At 42.7% G+C, this 21,569-nt stretch overlaps 1 protein-coding gene and 1 long non-coding RNA gene across 5 annotated transcripts in view; one reads left to right on the top strand and one right to left on the bottom strand.

Moving 5' to 3' along the window:
- The window catches only part of LOC117361328, a 117,473-nt gene that overhangs the window by 4,069 nt on the left and 91,835 nt on the right, over positions 1–21,569 (bottom strand). The gene's annotated exons all lie outside the window — the stretch shown is intronic.
- HNMT (histamine N-methyltransferase) overlaps positions 14,149–21,569 on the top strand; it is a 41,107-nt gene continuing 33,686 nt past the window's right edge. For 2 of the 4 annotated variants that reach the window (XM_033946504.1, XM_033946506.1), the window contains exons 1-2: positions 14,167–14,273; positions 16,129–16,279. In XM_033946504.1, the coding sequence (XP_033802395.1) occupies positions 16,143–16,279 (137 nt within the window). In that variant the 5' untranslated portion in view covers positions 14,167–14,273; positions 16,129–16,142. Of the gene's footprint in view, positions 14,274–16,128; positions 16,280–21,569 lie in introns of all 4 variants that reach the window. The other 2 variants (XM_033946505.1, XM_033946507.1) reach the window with 2 other exon arrangements.

Genomic DNA, 21,569 nt, shown 5'->3' with positions numbered 1-21,569 from the left:
CAAGAATCTGCTATCCTCCTATCTGCTCAAGAGCCCATCACTCTACCACAAGTTGAAAAGACCTGCCTCCTCCTCCTCATAGGCATCATCCCGAGGTGGCATGGGAAGGCAAGTGCCACCTCCAAAAAACAGCTTGCCACCCTAGTTTCATCACCACATTAGATCTCCAGGCTTGGGCTTTGATTGATCCCATTTCCTTCCTGTGCCTCTGAGTCTGGGAACCTGGCAGCAACCAGTGCTAATTTCAATGCCACAGAGATTTCTAGGCTATTTACTTGTGTGTTTATTCTGCTCTGTACCCACTATGGCAGGAGGATGGCTTTTGTGAATGCAGATTATATGTTTAAAATTATTATCATGCTGGTCCAGTTTACAGAATCAGGAGTCATTATTTTGCAGGTTATATCATTTAATTGCAATAATTTTAACCCTTTTACATGCTTTGCTGCTGGGAACAGGGGTGTGAGCCATGGATAGTCAAACCATCCCCTTTGATTGGCATTAAAAAAAAAATGCACTTGATAAAACCAATCCTGAGCACAGAGCCCACTCTGGCCCAAACGTTTCCTCCCTTCCCATCCCTCAGTACAATAGCTTCCATACCTCTCGACCTCCACCTTCCATACCAACCCTTCCCCCATCACTGTTCCCTCTAAGAATAACAAGAGTCCTCCACTTACAGTCGAGCTGTTTCATTATCACATTTTCAAATAGCGAGGGACAGGCAAGCTTTGCAGAACTCCAGGAAACCTGCCTGTCCTGAGTGATTGAAAATGCAATATTAAAGTACCACCTCCTACTGGCAGCAATGCAGTTGAAGGACTCCCGCTCAGCTTTGAGGGAACAGTGCCCACCATTGCCACATCACCATTTTGATGTGCAGAAATGTCATTTTGGCCTGCCATTTCCCATATGTATCTTGCTTCCCCTAAATATTTCTGTTGCCACTGCACTTCCTCCCCTTAAGAACTTAAGAACAGCCATACTACCGTATTTCCACAAAAATAAGACAGTGTCATATTAATTTTGGGTCCAAAAAATGCATTAGGGCTTACTTTTGGGATGTCTTATTTTTTTCATGTACAATTATCTCTCCCTTTCTCTCCTTCACCCCAATTCTTTCTCTTTCCTCCCCACTTCCCCTATGTGCAGCATCTTTCCTCCCCTCTCACTCATCCCCTTGTGCAGCATCTTTCTATCCCTCCTTCCCATCCCCTGTCCCACCGTGAGACAGACATACCTCCGCTCTGAGGCCTCCTAAAGCAGCAAAGGTGGGGGTTGCTGAATTGACGAGTCCAATTTTTTCAGCAAATCAGGCAGCACTAGTGTCAGGGATGGAGTCAGGGAGTGTCGGATACATTCAGTGGTGGGGGGCTTGGAGGGGGATCGATCTTAACTAGGGCTTATTTTGGGGGTAGGGCTTATAATAGGAGCATCTTTAAAAATCATGCTAGGGCTTATTTTCGGGATAGGTCTTATTTTCAGGGAAACAGGGTAGGTCAGACAAATGGTCCATCTAGCCCAGAATCCTGGTTCCACACTGGCCAATCCAGGTCACAAGTGCCTGGCAGAATCCCATACAGTAGCAACATTCCATGCAGAACCCCAAAGAATAGCAAGATTCCGGAATCCTAAAGAATAGCAACATTCCATGCTACTGATCCCATGGCAAGCAGTGGCTTCCCACATGTCTGTCTCAATAGCAGACTATTGCCTATTCCTTCAGGAACTTGTCCAAACCTTTTTTTTCAAACCCAGCTATGCCAACTATTGTTATCACATCCTCTGGCGAGTTGGGGAGGGGTGGGGGCTAAATTTACTAATTTGCTGCTGGTTCAATTTGTTTTTCCAAAATGGCATCATTGGTCCTTTGCATATTCAAGTTTCAAGTTTATTAATTGGCTTGTTCAATCGCTTAATCGGATTTCTAAGCGATGTACAATAAAATATACATACATAAGGAGACAAAAACATTACATACACTTAATTAATTATAATATAAACAAAAGGAAAGAGGGGACGAAATCCATTTTTATAGTAAAGAAAGGACATACAGGGAAAATACAAAAGGAAGTTGGAAAAATAAAAAATAAATAAAAAAAAAGCAGAATAATTCACTAAAATAACATTTTATACTAAAATTTAATTAAGTTGCAAATGCATCTTTAAACAGAAAGGTTTTTAATTCGCTTTTAAATTTCCCAAATACCTTCTCCTCCCGTAAAAACATGGGAAGCGCATTCCAAATCTGGGGAGCTGTACATGAGAAGATAAATTGTCTTCTTGTACTAATAATTTTTAGCGAGGGAATTGATAAAAGGTTCCGTTCACTAGATCGTAAGGTTCTTTTAACTGAATATGGGATAAGTAACCTAAATAAAAATGCTGGAGTCTTATTTTCTAATGTTTTAAAAATAATTGTACATAATTTATGTGTAATTCTATGAATGACTGGAAGCCAATGAGCCTTTTTAAGGAGTGGTGTCACATGATCAAATTTTTTAGATTTTGTTATTAATTTGATAGAAGCATTTTGAATAATTTGTAATCGTTTAATTTCTTGTAAAGCAATTCCTGTAAATAATGAATTGCAATAATCGATTTTAGACATCACCAGAGAGTGAATAAGAATATTAAGTGCTTTGGGACAAAGAAATTTAGAAATAGATCGAATTTTCCGCAACCTATAGAAGGTAGTTTTAACAATACTACTAATATTGAACAACATGTAGGAAACATACAGTATACACTCAGCTGGGATTATAGATAAGACATTACCAGAAACGTTATTGTTTCATTGACTCAGTTGTCCTTATTAGAAACAGATACGGTATCTTATCAAAAGCACCCAGCAGTAGTCAGACATTAAGGCATCTACCAGGAACAAAATTTAGAATCCCTCACTGCTATTAGATAAAATCTGTTCCAGTCCATTACTGTAAGTAATCAATACCGATAAGCATTGCTGTCTTTTTTTTTTTTTTTTTACCTCATCAAGCAATCTCAAATGTAAGAGGAGGAGATGTATAATTAAAGATGTTTTCAAGGTTCATTTTTATGAAAATGACGCCTTTAGTGCCTGACAGGCTGCTTTAGTAACAGTCATTTATTACTGGGTATTTAGTCAAGGTGCAGAGGCAGACAATTGACAGGAAAATGGCAAGTTTTGAGAGTTAGACTTTGCTCATTATCAGCCCATCTAGTTTCCCACTGAGACCATCAAATACCTGCTCACAGTTACATGCTAATTGCATGCATATTTCATTAGAATAGTGGCATAGACACATGGATGTGGGCATATATGCATATAAATGGCAGCACATATATTTTACAGATAGGTTTATTGCTTATTTGAAAATGTCGATATACCGCTGGTGCCTTATTAAAGTCTGGATAAAGTGGTTTACAATTACAAAATTTCAAATGAAAATATGAAAGAAAAGGATGCCAAAATTAATAGGAATGAGACACATTCACAACTAAAATAGCAAAGTGAAGATAACACAGGGGAAAAGGAAGAGGGGGATGGGTGGTAAAGTCTGGCCTCAAACTATAAATACAGTATTATCGGACCTGAGGTATAGACCAGGGGTGGGCAACTCCGGTCCTCGAGGGCCAGAATCCAGTCAGGTTTTCAGGATTTTCACAATGAATATGCATTGAAAGTGCATGCAAATAGATCTCATGCGTATTCATTAGGGAAATCCAGAAAACCCAACTGGATTCAGGCCCTCAAGGACTGGAGTTGCCCACCCCTGGTATAGACTCGTATGCCAGTGTTATGGCAGCCATGACAAGGAGTGGCGAAGTAGCCTAATGGTCAGTGCCTGAGAACCAGGGGATGAGGGCTTGATTCCTATTGTAGCTGAGTCTCCTCGATTACTGCAACATTATCTATCAAGTGCTTAGAAAAACATGACTAATCTAATCCCCTCTTTTACTAAGGTGTGCTAACCGATTTAGCGCTCGCTACACGCTAACGCGTTCATAGACTAACATGCACGCATTAGCGTTTAGCGTGTGCTAATTCGATTAGCGCACCTTAGTAAAAGAGGGCCTCAGACTGATTCAGAATACAGCGGTTAGATCAGGGGTGGGCAACTCCGGTCCTTGAGGGCCGGAATCCAGTCGGGTTTTCAGGATTTCCCCAATGAATATGCATTGAAAGCAGTGCATGCAAACAGATCTCATGCATATTCATTGGGGAAATCCTAAAAACCTGACTGGATTCCGGCCCTCAAGGACCGGAGTTGCCCACCCCTGGGTTAGATCGATCTTTAGCCTGAAGAAATAGGATCAAGTTACACCGTTCTATTGTGAGTTGCACTGGCTTCCTATGGAGGCTCGAGTTATGTTCAGGTTGCCTGTGTTACAAAATTGCTTTTGGCACTCTCCGCTCTATTTGTCTGATAGATTTCTCAGAGCATCTTACAAGAATAGTAGATGGTCACATGTCCTTTTCATTTTCCCATCTGTTCAGGGTTGCAAAAGCAAGAAATGTCACGATCATACACTTGCATACCAAGTCACTTCTCACGATAAAGAACTTTGATTATTGTTGCTTACATCTTTGCTCTTATCAACATTTTAGAGCGTAGTTGAAAACCTATCTTTTCTCCAAATATCTGGCCTATTAGCTTTTATTCTGCTTCTTTTATCATTTTCATTGATAATCTTTTGTAAACCGCATTGAACTTATGGTTATGCGGTTTAGAAGCATGATGTCATGTTATGTTATGCTTCTTGTGACTGTGGGCAGGACACTTAGGGCTCCTTTTACTAAGATGCGCTAAAAGTTTTAGTTCACACTAACCATGCGCTATATGCTAACGTGTGCATGTTAGTCTATGGATGCGTTAGCGGTTAGCATGTGTGTATATTTAGCGTGTGCTAAACATGCGCTAAAACGCATAGCGCACCGCACCTTAGTAAAACAGGGGGTTAATCTTCCGTTGACCCAGGTACAAAACAAGTACTAAACTAAACTAAAACTTACCCCCTCTTTTACAAAGGTGCGCTAAGCTTTATAGCGCGCACTACATATTAGCGCATGCTAAATACACGCTAAATGCTAACGCATGCATGTTATACTATGGACGCATTAGCGGTTAACGCACATGTTGATTTAGCGCGCGCTAAATCTGCACTAAAATGCTTAGTGCGCTTTTGTAAAAGAGGGCCTTAGATTTGCATACCGGGTCATCACCAATAGGAGCTCGACTCGGTTGACAGTGATAAAAAAAATAAGTTAAATTAAAAAGAAACTAATTTCCAAAATATTTAGAGAACAAAAAAAGTGTTCAAAGCTTTTCGGAATGAAAGGAAAAGATTAAAGGTTCTTAATGGATTAGGTAAACTATTCCAAAGCTCAGTCAGTTTGAAAGTAAAAGATTGACTAAATTTTCTGTACCTGTACCTGTATATAATATGCAAACAGACATGAGGGGAGCCACTACTTACCCTGGGATCAGTAGCATGAAATGTAGCTAGTCCCGTGTTTCCCCGAAAATAAGACACTGTCATATTAATTTGGGGCCCAAAAAAGGCATTAGGTCTTATTTTTGTGGAGGTCTTATTGTTTTTTATGTATATTATCTCTCCCTTCCTCTCCCCCACCAAAATTCTTCCTGTTTCCTTTCTCTCCCCAACATGTGCAGCATCTTCCCTCCCCTCTCACCCATCCCCTTCAGCAGTATCTTTCTATCCCTCCCCCTCCCTCCCATCTTGACTTGGCATGGTCAAGAAGGAGCATATAGGAAGGTTCACAAATAAACTTGTGATTATAAAATACCGTCATCAATGTTTGTACTTGTGAACATTATGCACGAATATTTACACCTGCATTCAAAGTGCGAGTTCTGCAAGATAAGCTAGCATTTTCTAAAGATGTATACTGTAAGCGCTTATCCTTGGAGAAAACGGGATAGAAAATGAATGAAATAAAATATTAAAAATGTGTCTTTATAAAATAGGATCTAAATAAGCACCTACCTGGTCTCTTAATATGCTCAGAAACAAATTTCTACATTGTTAACAGCACATGTTTAGGCCTTTTTACTAAACCACAGTATGGATTTACAAATTGGCAGGTCTTCGCATCGTTTCAATAATTTTTCAAGAATGCCATTCTTAATTAGGGCTCCAATTACAAAGGTGTGCTAAGCATTTTAGCGCGCGCCAACCACGAGCTAAACGCTAACACGTGCATGTTAGTCTATGGACGCGTTAGCGGTTAGTGTGCGCGTAAATTTAGCACACGCTAAAACGCATAGCGCACCTTAGTAAAACAGGGGGTTAATTTCATTCCGCATTATTTTAAATCTACACATCCTATGCCCTGAAAGCAAAATAAAACAAAACAAAACCCCCTGCAGCCTATATATGTTGCCCCCAGATCAGATGCACACATTTGGACATATATCCTATATCTGCAGGCAAACTAGTTAATCAATAATTGGTGTTAATTGGCAGGTCATTTGGGTTTACGCATGAATCTGCCCTGCGCCCTGTTCTATAAAATGCACACCTAAATTTTATAGCACGGAACTCATGGGAGGGGCGTGTGCTGGGCAGGGGCATTGCAGCACTAACTGGGTGTAATAGTCAGACAAGCATCTGTAACTTGTATCAAGGGAAAGAGTACACCCACTGCTGCCAGCCAGTTTCAGTTTTCCTCAGTCAGGTAAGAGTCTGGCCCCAGCAAAACCTTGAAGCAGCTCACAGGTTTTCCAGCAACAAACGGCATATTGGCTAAAGCAGAGATCTAAGGGTTGTAGTCAAGATGCACACAGGAATTATCTCTTCCTCCTTCTTTCCCTGGGGCCTCCTCTATCTAGTTCTGGCCCAGTCTCTTATACTTCCTGGTTCCTGTCTCCCTGACTCCTCCTTCCCGTGTCACTTCCCCCTAAAGAGGAGCTACCTATATTATGTTGGCTGTGGCATTGTGAGAGAGTATCCAGCAGGGGGAGTGGTAGTGTTCTACAGCCTCTCACACCCCAGTTGTTAGTAACTAGGTCTCATTGCATAAAATGAGGTCTGGGCTAAAATAGTACGAGTTATTGGTAACATTTATTTATCTATTTAAAAATTAATATACCACATATTGACTATATGGTTTACAAGCATAATAGAGGATAGCAAATAAAGACCTGTACGTTCCATCTTTTCTGCTCAACAAGATAAACTTATAGCATAAGGTATGATGTAATACTACATACGCATACTTGATCTTGATTTATTCTTGCCATTTTCAGAGCGCAGGCCATAGAAGTCTGCCTAACACCAGCCTTGTTCTCCAGCTACTGAAGCTGTCATCGAAGCCCCACTGCAGCCCATTCAGATCTTCCCAGCCATAATCAGTGCGGTGATCAGTGATCTGTACATCTATTTAGCAGTGCAAGCCATCCAGATAGCCACAGCCAGCATTTTTAAAAAAATGCTTACTACTTCAGCAAAATATTTTTCGGCAACGGTTAAATTACTAACTTAAACTCATGTACTGTGCTTTTTAAAGCAGTGTTCTTCAACCTTTTGACACCTATGGACTGGCGCAAATAAAATAATTATTTTGTGGATCGGCACCGGTCCGTGGACCTGCAGTTGAAGAACGCTGAGCTAAATCGTGGGCCAGACCCTGCCCATCTCTACCCAATCTCTGCCCCAGACCCCACCCCATAATAGTACTAATTGTAACACCATTTTTTCCATTCATTTTTCATATATATATACACACACACACAATATAATCGTATTAACAACACATAATGGTTAACCACAAAATTAAACTACACAAAGCACACTGTATGCTTCTCAACATTCATTCCTACCAGAATGCAGATAACTCCATGCAAATATGGGACCAAAAACTAAAAGTACTAATATATACAAACAAACCCTAAGATGCAAGACTCTGCATGCAGTACAACCCCAGAGGAAAAGAAACATGCATTTCTTCCTGAACAGACAGCACATGTAAATCAATCACTAAATAAAAAAATAAAATCATCCCCCCTACCGTTGTTGTCTCCCTCCTTCCATGCTGTGCCTTGCCTTCTGGCCTGCCCCCCGGTGTCATCTTCGGGCCGGCTTCCTCTTCCTCAGTGCTGCAGTGCACAAAGCCATGGGCAGCGACTCCTCGCGTGTCCCGCGCCTCATCATGAAACCTTCCCTCTGATGTTGCGACGTCAGAGAGAAGGCTTATGGTTCAGGTGCAGGACGCACATGGGAGCCTCTGCCTACGGCTTTTGCACTGCAGCACTGAGGAAGAGGGAGCAGGCCCGAAGACAACGCCGCATCGATCGCACCGTGGGTCGGCAGCTGAAGAGCACTGTCTGGGACCCAATGCACGTGCCGGCCCTGTGGACCGGCAGGAAATTTCTGAGGACCGGCGGTTGAAGAATACTGCTTTAAAGTATTGTGACTAGGCAAGGCCAAGTGCACCCAGTGCTGTAAGATTTCAAAGCACACATAATTTGTTTTAAAAAAAATTGGTTGAGCAACAGAAAAACTAAAATAATAATAATAAAAAAAAATAAATAAATATATATATGCCCCGTTTAGTTTTCTGTAGAAAACAGGTGTTGTCTTTCACTATTCTTACTATATAGTATGTGTTCATAGTGCCAGGGTAAGATAACATTGAAGTAAGGATCAAAGTACGATATGTGTGCAATTCTAATCTGAGTGCTGATAAATTCAGAAGGTTAAACATGTAAGAACTTTGGTAGAAGTTCCAATATTGTAGTTTTAAATGTTTTAAATATTGTAAATCTTCTAGGCAATCAGTATCAGGTGACATTGGCTTTATATAGAGCAGTGTATCGCAAACTGTGTTGTGGCACACTAGTGTGTCGCCCGAGATGCTAGGGAGGAGAGGCACCGGCGCCGGATGACCGCCTACAAGACGTGCCTCTTGTGACTAGCGCCACATCCTGTTGGCAGTCAGCCGGCACTAGTGCCTCTCCTGCTCTCTGTATGTCTTTCCTTCCCTTCCCACTGATGGCTCAGGGCCCTATCTGGAGGGCCTTCGCATTTGTGTGGACGTCGACGTGATGACATCACACATGCGTGCGACGTAGGGTTACCAGACGTACGGATTTCCCCGAAAATGTCCTCAAAAGGAGGACATGTCCAGGGAAAAATCCGGCACTTTGTCCGGGTTTGAAAAGCCTCCTCAAATCGTGTTGGGCAGAGAGGAAGCCCGCATATGCTCAGATGCTGCGCGCGATGTCATCGCGTGCCATCCACGCGTGCGCAGACTTCTTCCCTGCCTGACAAGAGCAGACAGCGGGAGGCGGGGACTAGGGCGGGATTAGGTTGTTAGAGGGCAAAGATGGGCGGAACTGGGGAGGCCTGACAACCCTAGTGTGACATCATCGCGTCAACATTCGGGCACTTCCGGATGCCTCGAGCGGCAGCCAACACGTTTAGTGTGCCGCGGCTTAGTAAAATTTGCAAGACACTGATAGAGAGCATTTCGATATACAAATTGTATCTAAGTTGGACAGTGCAATAGAATTCATGTCAGGCTTGCCGTAGATGTCATCACTACCAATACGTATTTTACAAACCCTGCACTAATATTATCTCAGAATAACTCACTTTTCAGCTCTTCACCATAGTGGCAACTCCTTTCACATGGACTACTCAGTCCGTAATTTGTCTGCTTCCTCGTAGGTCAATATTTAACAAACTATTTCAAGACCATGGTTCCATTTTTTCTCTTTCTCTTTTTAAAACTTATTTTCATAAAGTTACGCTTTTCTTAAATGATCAAAATTTTCACTTATGTTGTCATAAGGACCCGCTGCCAACATGAGCTCTGTTTTACCATTAGCTGCAGCAGTTGCAGGTGACACAACAATTGTAGGCAACCCCAAACATAACAGGATCGTATCCTGATGTTCCTAATGGTGAAACATGGTCCATGTTGGAGGCTGGCCTTTTTCACGACTTGTTAGTCTTGTTTGCCATCCCTTTTCTAATAATTCCTAGCATCTTGTTTGGTTTTTGGGCTGCTGCTGCACATTGGGTAGAAAGTGTCAGCATATTGTCTACAATGACACCATTCAAAATTAGATACCATTTGTTGAATCGTGCTTAGCGGCCCCTAAATCGAGTTAGACTCAGTCTCCAACTTAGGTGCTGGTATATTAGGCCAGGATTTTAACATGAGAACATAAGAATAGCCTTACTGGTCAGACCAATGGTCTATCAAGCCCAGTAGCCCGTTCTCACGGGCCAATCCAGGTCACTAGTACCTGGCCAAAACCCAAGGTGTAGCAATATTCCATGCTACCAATACAGGACAAACAGTGGCTTCCACAATGTCTTTCTCAATAGCAGACTATGAACTTTTCATCCTGGAAATTATCCAAACCTTTCTTAAAACCCAGCAACGCTATCTGCTCTTACCACAACCTCTAGAAACACATTCCAGAGCTTAACTATTCTCTAAGTGAAAAAAACATTTCCTCCTAATGGTTTTAAAAGTATTTCCCTGTCACTTAATTGAGTGCCCTAAAATACCAGCACCTAAGGTAGATGCCTACCAGCGCTTAACCCAATCCACACCCAATCTCTGCCCCCTAACCACACCTACTTTTCAGGCGGGTGTCGCTAGGTGCCTCAGTGTAAACGCCTACATGGTGCCTACCGAGTTAGGTAACTGCTGGAAAATTAAATTTTGAAAATTGTTTTTGGGGTTTTTTTTGTAATAGTGCAGTTCAATTAACAGCACCAATTGACCTAATTAAAAAAATTAAATTAGGCGCCTAGATTAGCTAGGCATTCTTTTTAGAATCAGATCCTTTGTGGTGTTTTTTTTGTCATTTCTGTAAATGTTTGTTTTATTTGTTTATATTTGGCTATTTTTTTTTTTCATGGAAGCAAAATCATTGAATGCACATTGCGCCCGCATTCATGAATAGTTTGCTCATGTGCAACGGAAGCCCTCTTTGTAAATAGTGTACAACAGTGGTTCTTAAACCTGTCTTGTGGGACCACCAGCCAGTCAGGATTTCAGGTTTCCCTAATGAATATGCATGAGGCAGAATTGCATACCTGTAACCTTTATTATATGCAAATCTACCTCATGCATATTCGTTAGGGATATCCTATACACCTGACTGGCTGGTGGTTCACCAGGACAAGTTTAAGAACCACTGGTGTGCGGTCTCTCCAAAGGGTATGTGGTGCAGTGGTTAGAGCTAGAACCTTAGCACCCTGAGGTTGTGGGTTCAAACCCTGTGCTGCTCCCTGTGACCCTGGCCAAGTCACTTAATCCTCTATTGCCCCAGGTACATTAGATAGCTTGTGAGCCCATCAGGACAGACAGGGAAAAATGCTTGAAGTACCTGTATGTAAACCACTTTGAGTGTGGTTATATAACTACAAAAAGGCAGCAAAAGATAAAACACACATTTTTATTTGATGATGTCATTGACATTTCCCATATTGCTGCAAATGAATGATCATCCCTACTGGGTACACGCTATGGGCTCCTTTTACAAAGCCGCGCTAGGGCCTTAATGCGCGGAATAGCGCGTGCTAAATTGCCGCATGCGCTAGCCGCTACCGCCTCCTTTTGAGCAGGCGGTAGATTTCTGGCTAGCATGCGCTAATCCGGTGCGTGCGATAAAACCGCCAGCGTGGCTTCGTAAAAGGAGCCCTATGACTATCTCACTTGTGAGATGGTTTGCAAACCCAGTGTCCTACCAACAGCATTGTTGAAATGCAGTAGAGAAACTAGTGTCTGAAGCAGTGGTCTCAAGCTCAAACCCTTTGCAGGGCCACACTTTGGATTTGTAGGTACTTGGAGGGCCTCAGAAGAAATAGTTAATGTCTTATTTAAAGAAATGACAATTTTGCATGAGGCAAAACTCTTTATAGTTTATAAAGCTTTCCTTTTGGCTAAGTCTTAATAATAGTATTGTCATTTATAGCTAAAGAGACATATGGTCAAGAAACTGTTTTATTTTACTTTTGTGATTATGATAAACATACCGAGGGCCTCAAAATAGTACCTGGCGGGCTGCGAGTTTGAGACCACTGCTATAGGCTAAGGCTCTTTACACCTGCATTGTGATGTCATAGAACTTTATGGTTTCAGAAACATAGTAGCTTGATAGCAGATAAAGGCCAAATGGCCCAACCGCAGCATCCACTATCTCCTCCTCTCCCTATTGGCTCAGGCTTTTAACATTTGCATCTCCTCTTCCTATAGGCCAGTGGTTTCAAACTCAAATCCTTTGTAGGGCCACATTTTGGATTTGTAGGCACTTGGAGGGCCGCAGAAAAAATTAGTTAATGTCTTATCAAAGAAATGACAACTTTGCATGAGGTAAAACTCTTTATAGTTTAAAAATCTTTCCTTTTGGCTAAGTCTTAATAATAATATTGCCATTTATAGCTAAAGAGACAGATGATCAAGAAACGGTTTTATTTTACTTTTGTGATTATGATAAACATACCGAGGGCCTCAAAATAGTACCTGGCGGGCCGCGAGTTTGAGTGCACTGGTCTAAACTAACCCAACCTTAGCCATCTGGTACTGTAGAAGAGTCCCAATTGCGACTGATGTCTTCTTGGTGTTGCTTCTTATTATCAGTGGAAAGCAGCTCATGGCACAGTGAAAACTGTTATTGGCTCTTTTTCCTGTACAGTGCAATAGAGGGATACCACGGAAGTCCTAAGCTTTGCGTCACTCCTGATGATGTGGTCTCCCTTAGTCTAAAGATGACCAGATTAGCTGCAAACCATGCCAATGCTTACATACCCTACCCAATAAGAGCCAGCTCTGTGGCTGCAGTGGGTGCCGAGCACGGCCAATATTGAGCATTCTCCTTCATTATGACCAGAGAGGAATGATCCACATGGCATTTGGCATCCCAGTTATTTGAAAATAGTGGTGCCCATGCCCTATCTATCCCATAATTGGTCCTGAAATCCTGACATCCCTCCCTTTCTCCTGTTCTTTCGCAGGATTTTGCTTCCCTCACAGCTTAAGTTTCACCAAGGCAGGAAAAAAAAAAATAAGGAAGGTACAGGGCTTAAGAAACAGAGCAAGTTCCAAAGCATTTTGGGCTGGAACCTTCAGCGCTGCGTACATCTAGCAACGCTACAGAAATGATAAGTAGTGGGTATATTTTTGTTTACAAAGTCTGTTTATTCTGACTCCTGAATTGAACTGAACAAAGACAAGGAAACGGGAAGGGGTAAAACGCGGACCTTACGAACCTCGCGGATCTAAAACTGCACGCCCTTAAAAATCTGAGGTCCGTTCCACTTGTAGTTTCTGGCTCTGACAGACCTCGATGACAATTTAGCTCTGACGGATCCTAATGCTTTTCCCTCCTTATGCTGAGACTAGCGACAAAACTTTTGCCCTAAGGTCTGTGCCACTTTTAGTTTCAGCATAGGGAGGGAAAAGCATTAGGATCCGTCAGCGCTAAAAAGTCATAGAGGTCTGTCAGAGCCAGAGACTAAAAGTGGCGTGGACCTCAGATTTTCAAGGATGTGCAGTTCAGATCCATGAGGTCCGTGAGGTCAGATGCACTGCAGACCTTTACACACATTTTTAACCCCCCCCCCCTAAAACCCAGCTATTTGCCATCCAGTGTCATATCGCGGGGATTCTCGGAATCAGCCCGGAGGGAGAGATCTGGAGGAAAGGACGATCGGGCTAATTAGCAAAAGCCACGGTGCGCCTCCTCCCTCCATAGCCATTAGGGAAGACAGAGCCAGGGGCCTCAGCTGAGCGTGCAGGGAGATCGGTGGAATAAGCTAAATGCCGGACTCGTCAATGCATGGACCTCAGATTTTTAAGGACGTGCGGTTTTAGATCCGCGAAGTCCGTAAGGTCCGTGAAGTCCGTGTTATACCCCTTCCCCAAGAAAACATTAGCTATCAGCTGAAAGGTGAAACCATTTACTGGGGTGCTGTCAAATATACCATTGAGGAACCTAAAGCACATGAAAATTTAAAAGGTCGGGCTTGGGAGAGTGAGGGACAGAAATTCAGGTGGAGAAGTTTTTCCTTTCATTTAATGTCCTATAATGCTTACACAGTCGAGCATTTCTTTCACTGCTGAAGAACAGCTCGTGTGAGGATCTGAGATAGTTACTGGCTTCAAGCCAGTCTCGTCCCTGTGGGTGGAGATACACGAAAGCTTAGAGCACTTCCACACAGCCACTTCCTGCAGCTTTCTTGCAACACTCCTGAAAAAAAAAAATATTAGTGTGGCTGCCGTGAGCAAGAATAGTAGACACTAAAACGTAAGTAATGATTCATTTCGGTGCAAGAACTGACAACCGTCACGTGATTATTTTAAATTCACGATCGAGCAAAAAATTTAATAGCTTGGAAAATAATTCACAAGCTTGAGCAGCAGACAGCACCAAACAGTTAAGAAAGCAGCTGGCTGCCTCAGAAAGGATTCTTGCTGCCTTTCACAGTGCATTATTTCGCTCTTGAAGATTTTCTTGACTCTTTGTTTCTGGAAAGACTGATTTGCAACATATTTTAAGATCAAACCGTCCATTGTAACTTCTTGGGTAACTGACCCAGCCTTTTGTAATGTAATCTGACCTTGAACTGAATAGGTAAAGGCAGAATAGAAAACCTGATTAACATAACATCAGAGAAATCATCCTACTGAGTTGTGTGCTCAAAGCATAGATTCAGAAAGCTGAAATGTATGAGGCTCAGTAAACATTACCCCCCCCCCCCCATGCTATTTAACTTATTTATAAATGATCTTGAAATTGGAACGACGAGTGAGGTGATTAAATTAGCAGATGACACAAAACTGTTCAAAGTTGTTAAAACGCATGCGGATTGTGAAAAATTGCAGGCAGACCTTAGGAAATTGGAAGACTGGGCGTCCAAGTGGCAGATGAAATTTAATGTGGACAAATGCAAAGTGACGCACATTGGGAAGAATAATCTGAAGCACAGTTACCGGATGCTAGGGTCCACCTTGGGGATTAGTGCCCAAGAAAAGGATCCGGGTACAAAACCACGGAAGCAGTTTTTAGCACAGGCCGCTATGCTGAATGCTCTGCGCTGCTCCCGACACTCATAGAGCAGTGCAGAGCATTCAGCGTGCCAGCCAGTCTTAAAAATCTCAATCATACCGGGTCACCCTCTTAAAAAGAAGCTCGACTCAGTTGACATAAAGAATACAGAACATAGACAAAGAGGTTTTGTATAAGGGGGCGGGGAGGGGGGTAAATTCCTTATGATTTTTGATAAACAGTCTAAAAAACTGATAACCAGTTAAACTGTTATCTCTCCCTGGAAAAATAAGTGCAACACTGCAAATGTCAGGGTCGGTTCTGCAGTACAGCATTTTGGAAGGACAGGAAATTCAGCCCTGTAAAAGAATGTATAAATACAGAAACTAATCTCTCAGATAAGGAAGGATCACAGTGTGCAAGCTTTCATATCTATCTAGTATTCTATGTGTCACTTCTGCAACGCAGGGCTCCTTCCCAGATCATCCCAGCAGCTGTGGCAAGGAATCACCAAGCCCCCTCACCCGTGGACTGGGCTGGTAGGTGGGATGCCCAATTCCTCCTGTCGCCACTCCTGAACCCCCCCTCAAAGTCCCCCGGCAGGAGGGATGCCCACTTGCTCTTTGCGCCAGCCCTGTCGATCCCCCAAACCCCTGACACTCCCCAACACCCACCCGACACAACCAACACTCCCCAATACACTCTTGACACCCCAACACTCACCCTACATTCCCCAACACTCATCCAACACTCACCTGACATTCCTCAACACCCCCCCCAACACTCCCTCACACCCCAACATCCCTCCTGATACGTCCCCAACCCCCTCCCGTACTTTAGGAAATGGCCAGCAAGAGGGATGCCCACTCCTGGCTGGCGGGTCTTCCCCTTCTCGGTGCATTCTGAGAAATACCGGGGAGGGGACTAAGGCTCTGATTGGCCCAGGTACCTAAGGCTTCAGCTAAACTTCAAAGACAGTTTAATGCTAATGTAGTATTGCAAGAAAATTAACTCAATAAGCCCACGAAAAACTTGTGACATCATCTGAGATCCTAGCTGGTCTGTTATGGTGGCATAGGCAAAAAGCCTTTCCAATTTTTTTGTTTCCTATTAGCTAGGAAGGCAACAATGGCATCTTCCATGAGAAGTTTACTGTCAGATGGACAACAATACGCAGAAACATTCCATGAGTTCCTTAATCATTCAACAGAGCACCAGTGCATGCTAGAATTCATTGAGAAGAAGCTGCCAGCCATTGTGCAAAGGTAAACAATAAAACATTTTGTAATAAAGGAAACCTCTAAACCAGGGGTGTCTAACCTTGGCCTTCGCTAGGTCGGGTTTTCAGGATTTCTCTAATGAATATGCATGCAATCTATATTTCATACAATGGAAGCAGTGCATGGAAATAGATCTCATACAAATTCGTTGGGGAAATCCTGAAAAGCCAACTGGATTGCGGCCCTCGAGGACCAAGTTTGGCCAACCCTGCTCTAAACCAATGAAACCTAGAAACATGATGGCAGATCAAGGCCAAATGGCCCATCTACTCTGCCCATCTGCAATGAATGTAAATGTAACCTGTGATGGCCTAATATATGGTGAAATGGGGTTCATGAAATTTTTTCAGCAACCGCTAGTATATTTTTGCTTTTAGGCACCATCTATGAGAATGCAGTTTTAGGAACAGGAACATAAGAACATAAGAATTGCCATCTCCGGATCAGACCCTAGGTCCATCAAGTCTGGCGATCCATGCACGTGGAGGCCCCGCCAGGTGTACCCAGGCATAGTTTTAGTCCCCATATCACTCTATGCTTCTCAGAAGGAGAAATGAATCTAGTTTACCCTTACCCGTATCACTCTATGCCACTCATAAGGAGATGTACATCTAGCTTACCCTTAAATCATAGAACGGTGGATTCCGCAATTATCTCTTCTGGGAGAGCATTCCAGGTGTCCACCACTCGCTGCATGAAACAGAACCTCCTGATATTTGTCCTGGACCTGTCCCCCCTCAGCTTCAGTCCGTGCCCTCTTGTCCGTGTCACATTGGACATTATAAATAACTGTTTTTCCTGCTCTAAATTGTCGATTCCTTTCAGAATTTTGAAAGTCTCGATCATATCCCCTCACAGTCTCCTCTTCTCAAGGGAGAACAACCCCAGTCTCTTAAGTTGTTCCTCGTAATCCAGGTTCTCCATATCTTTCACTAACTTTGTTGCTCGTCTCTGCACCCTCTCCAGCAGTTTTATATCCTTCTTTAGGTATGGAGACCAATGTTGGACGCAGTATTCCAAGTGTGGTCTGACCATCGCTCTATAAAACGACATTATTACTTTCTCCGATCTACTCGTGATTCCCTTCTTTATCATGCCTAGCATTCTATTTGTGTTTTTTGCCGCCGCCGTGCCTTACGCCGACGGTTCTCAGGGTCCTATCAATTAGTACACACAGGTCCTTTTCCTGTTCGGAAGGTAAATTATTTGCTGTTACTTGTAACTATTGACAACATCCTTCAGTATATACTGGAACTTAAGATGAATATGTATGCATTTGAATAATCAAATAGTAACCAAGTTTAAAAATGACTAGAAATCAATATTTTATTATAAATGTGTGTTTTGTATATGCTACTGCTATAATAATGAATTCCAACGATCAAAGAGGTTTATCCAACAAGGAATTGTCTTCAGTTAATAGAAATAGGTAGGGCATTCAGGTATGTAATTAAACATTTCCTGATTCAGAGATTTAATGACAGAACTTAGGACTTTTGATTTTCCAATTCTAGTAGAAATATTTATACAGGGAGAGATTCTATATATGGCACTCAAAAATTAGCACTGGAAAAAGTTGGTGCTATGTGCTATTCAAGTTTCCTAGTTATTTATATACAGTGGCGTTGCGAGGGAGGTTGGGCCTGGGGCGATGGTGCCTGGCATCGCTGCACCATGCACCCCCCCAGACTCTTCCCCATTGCATGGGCACCCCCTCCCCTTGTACCGCTTGAGATGTTCACCATAATTAGCAGCATATCTCACCTGCTGCTCGTGCTGACCTTGGCTCCATTTTGATGTCATGTTCTGCTCCCATGACCAGGAAGTGACATTAGAAGGGAGCTGAGGCCAGAACGAGCAGCAAGTGGAAGATTATTAAATTATAAAAAAGGGATTAAATTATTAAAAAAGGGATGATTAACAAGACTAAGAATGTTATAATGCCCCTGTATCGCTCCAAGATGCGACCTCATCTGGAGAATTGTGTTCAGTTCTGGTCTCCTTATCTCAAGAAAGATATAGTGGTGCAAGAAAAGGTTCAAAGAAGAGTGAACAAGATGGTAAAGGGGGTGAAACTCCTCTTGTATAAGGAAAGATTAAAACAGTTAGGGCTCTTCAGCTTGGAAAAGAGATGGCTGAGGGGAGATATGATTGAAATCTACAAAATCCTGAGTGGAGTAGAACGGGTACAAGTGGATCGATTTTTCACTCTGTCAAAAATTACAAAGACCAGGGAACACTCGATGAAGTTACAGGGAAATACTCCTAAAACCAATTGGAGGAAATTTTTTTCACTCAGAGAATAGTTAAGTTCTGGAACGTGTTGCCAGAAGATGTGGTAAGAGCAGATAGCATAGCTGGTTTTAAGAAAGGTTTGGACAAGTTCCTGGAGGAAAAGTCCATAGTATGTTAATGAGAAAGACACAGGAGAACCCAATGCTTGCCCTGTATTGGTAGCATGGAATATTGCTACACCTTGGGTTTTGGCCAGGTACTAGTGACCTGGATTGGCCACCGTGAGAACGGACTACTGGGCTTGATAGACCATTGGTCTGACCCAGTAAGGCTATTCTTATGTTCTTATGGTGCTTCTGCCAGTGAACATTTAGGGAGGTACGGGGGAGGGGGATGGAGAGGAGGAGAGGCACCACTGCCCTCCGTGAAGACAGTGCCTGTGGGTCCGTCCCACTAGGGACAGAGAAAGTACCTGCTTATAATGTATATAGCGCTGACTACATCTAGTAGTGCTAAAGAAAAGATTAGTAGTATTAGTAGTGAAACCAGGTGTAATCCCTGGTGCCCAATTTGGGGGCACATACCTGGTATTCTAAGCACTGCATGCAAATTTTAGGAATTATCACCTAGTCAGTGGCACTAATTGGCTCGTTAGTCAGTTAGGTTGGGCGGAATCCAGGGTTGTATGTGTAAATATGCAACTTTTTTTTAGCACATTTATCCAATTTAAGGGTCTATTTACTAAACTGTACTAAAGTTCTGCACTTAGGATATGTTATGGTATTAAAAAAAACCCTCTCTGTGTTAATTGTTTGGGGATTCCCCACACTTGGGGTGTGCGACTAACAAGCAACAGGGGAGTGTGTGGCACAGTGGTTAAAGCTACAGCCTCAGCCCCATGGGGTTGTGGGTTCAAACCCACGCTGCTCCTTGTGACTCTGGGCAAGTCACTAGAGCAGTGATGGTTAACCTTTTTGAGCCCGAGTGCCCAAACTGCCGCCCAAAACCAAAGAATTTCCTCAAAGTGCCAGCACGTCAATTAAACCTTAATAACAAGATTTTAGTATCTAAAAACTCTTTATAAAGTTGCCTGAACTATGTAACATCATTTTTAAAGGTTGGAATCTTTGTATTGTCAGAGAATCAATTTGATTCACAATCCTTTGGTTTTCATTTCAATTTATTGGCAATTTATAATGTTTTAATGATTTCATTCAATTTAATGAATTTAGGAAGAATTTGATTCAGTTACACAATATATTTTAAATGTATTATTCACATAACATGTCAAATGTATCCTGAGTAAAAAAAAAGATAAACTTCTTAAAACTGTTAACTGTGTCGAGACTCGGTGTGTATTCCCAAAGAGTCTATACATGTTTTTTTGTAAAATTTACAATCAAATTAGAAAATAGTTAAATCATTACATTTCTAATAATATGATGTAAAGAAAACAAAAGAGCTTTCAATTAAACCAACCGTTTTTATTGGAAATTCCAGATTGGAATACAACAGGGCCATGTAAAGTCCCTTTTTTAAATAACATCTTTAAATAATATTTAAATAACTTAGAAAGTGTCTTAACTGCAAACTGAAAACACTGCTTCATGTAAACATATGCATTGGGCATGCTCTGAAAAAAATTAATGTGATTTTTGTTGTTGCATGCATGCTGATAACTTGTCAATCCTTGGCTCATAGTGCGTTAATTTCAGAGCAACACATGCAGCACTCATGTCATCCGTTAATCTGTTTCTAGCATCAGATTTTATATGATTCAAAGCCGAAAACAGCTGCTCACAAGCATAGGATGACCCAAACAAAGTAAGAAGAGCAATCCCAAGTGCTTTCATGGACTTAAAATTGTCTGGCAGAGAATTCCCCGTGAGGAATCCCTCCGTCCCCACCCGTCCCCGCGAGGAATGTCCTCCATCCCCGCCCGTCCCCGTGAGGAATCCCCTCCGTCCCCGCCCGTCCCTATAAACTTCAGAAATAGTTATTTCATTTAATTATGCTACTGAATTAAAGGCTCTGGTAGAAACCCATTTACAAATAAGCAAAAAGACTTTATTAATTTGGAAATATTAATTGGGAAGAATACACACTTTGTAAACGGGTTTCTACCAGAGCCTCTTTGTTTATAAATTTTTATCAACACAACTAATATACTACTTTATCCTGAAGCAAAAAAAAAAGAAAAAAAGAAATAGAATTCTTTTCCTACCTTTGTTGCCTGGTTTCTGCTTTCCTCATGTTCTCATTCAGTTCCTTCCATCCACTGTCTCTCTTCCTTCTGCGTCTTCCATTTGCTCTGTTACTGTGCCTCTCCCTTTCTCCCCCCTTCCAAATTGGTCTGGCACCCATCTTCTTCCCTCCGCTCCCCCCATAGTCTGGCATCTCTGTCTTCTTCCCTGCCAGCGTCTTCTCCCCACTCTCTCTTCCCCATTTCCTTTCAGCGTCCTTCTCCCCCCCATCTTCCCCATGTCCTTTCAGCATCCTTCTCCACCCCCCCCCGTCTTCCCCATGGCCTTTCAGCGTCCATCTCCACCCCACCCCCATCTTCCCCATGTCCTTTCAGCATCCTTCTCCACCCCTTTGTCTTCCCCATGTGCTTTCAGCGTCCTTCTCCCCCCGTCTTCCCCATGTCCTGTCAGCGTCCTTCTCCCCCTTCTGTCTTCCACAAATTCTTTCAGTGTCCTTCCCCCCCACCCCGTCTTCCCCATGGCCTTTCAGCGTCCTTCTTCACCCCTTTGTCTTCCCCATGTGCTTTCAGCGTCCTTCTCCCCCCCGTCTTCCCCATGTCCTATCAGCGTCCTTCTCCCCCTTCTGTCTTCCACAAATGCTTTCAGTGTCCTTCCCCCCCCACCCCGTCTTCCCCATGGCCTTTCAGCGTCCTTCTTCACCCCTTTGTCTTCCCCAGTGCTTTCAGCGTCCTTCTCCCCCCTCCTTCTCTCCCGCCCCGGGTGCAGCACAGCCGGCCAGGTCCCCTTACTTTTGTGGTGCTTCCGCGACCGACAGACCGACAACAGCCCCGGTCTGA

This window comes from Geotrypetes seraphini, chromosome 5, assembly GCF_902459505.1.
Source record: "Geotrypetes seraphini chromosome 5, aGeoSer1.1, whole genome shotgun sequence".
Taxonomy (NCBI): domain Eukaryota; kingdom Metazoa; phylum Chordata; class Amphibia; order Gymnophiona; family Dermophiidae; genus Geotrypetes; species Geotrypetes seraphini.
The sequence above is the reverse complement of the archived record's forward strand: the minus strand, read 5'-3'. Positions and strand labels throughout refer to the sequence as shown.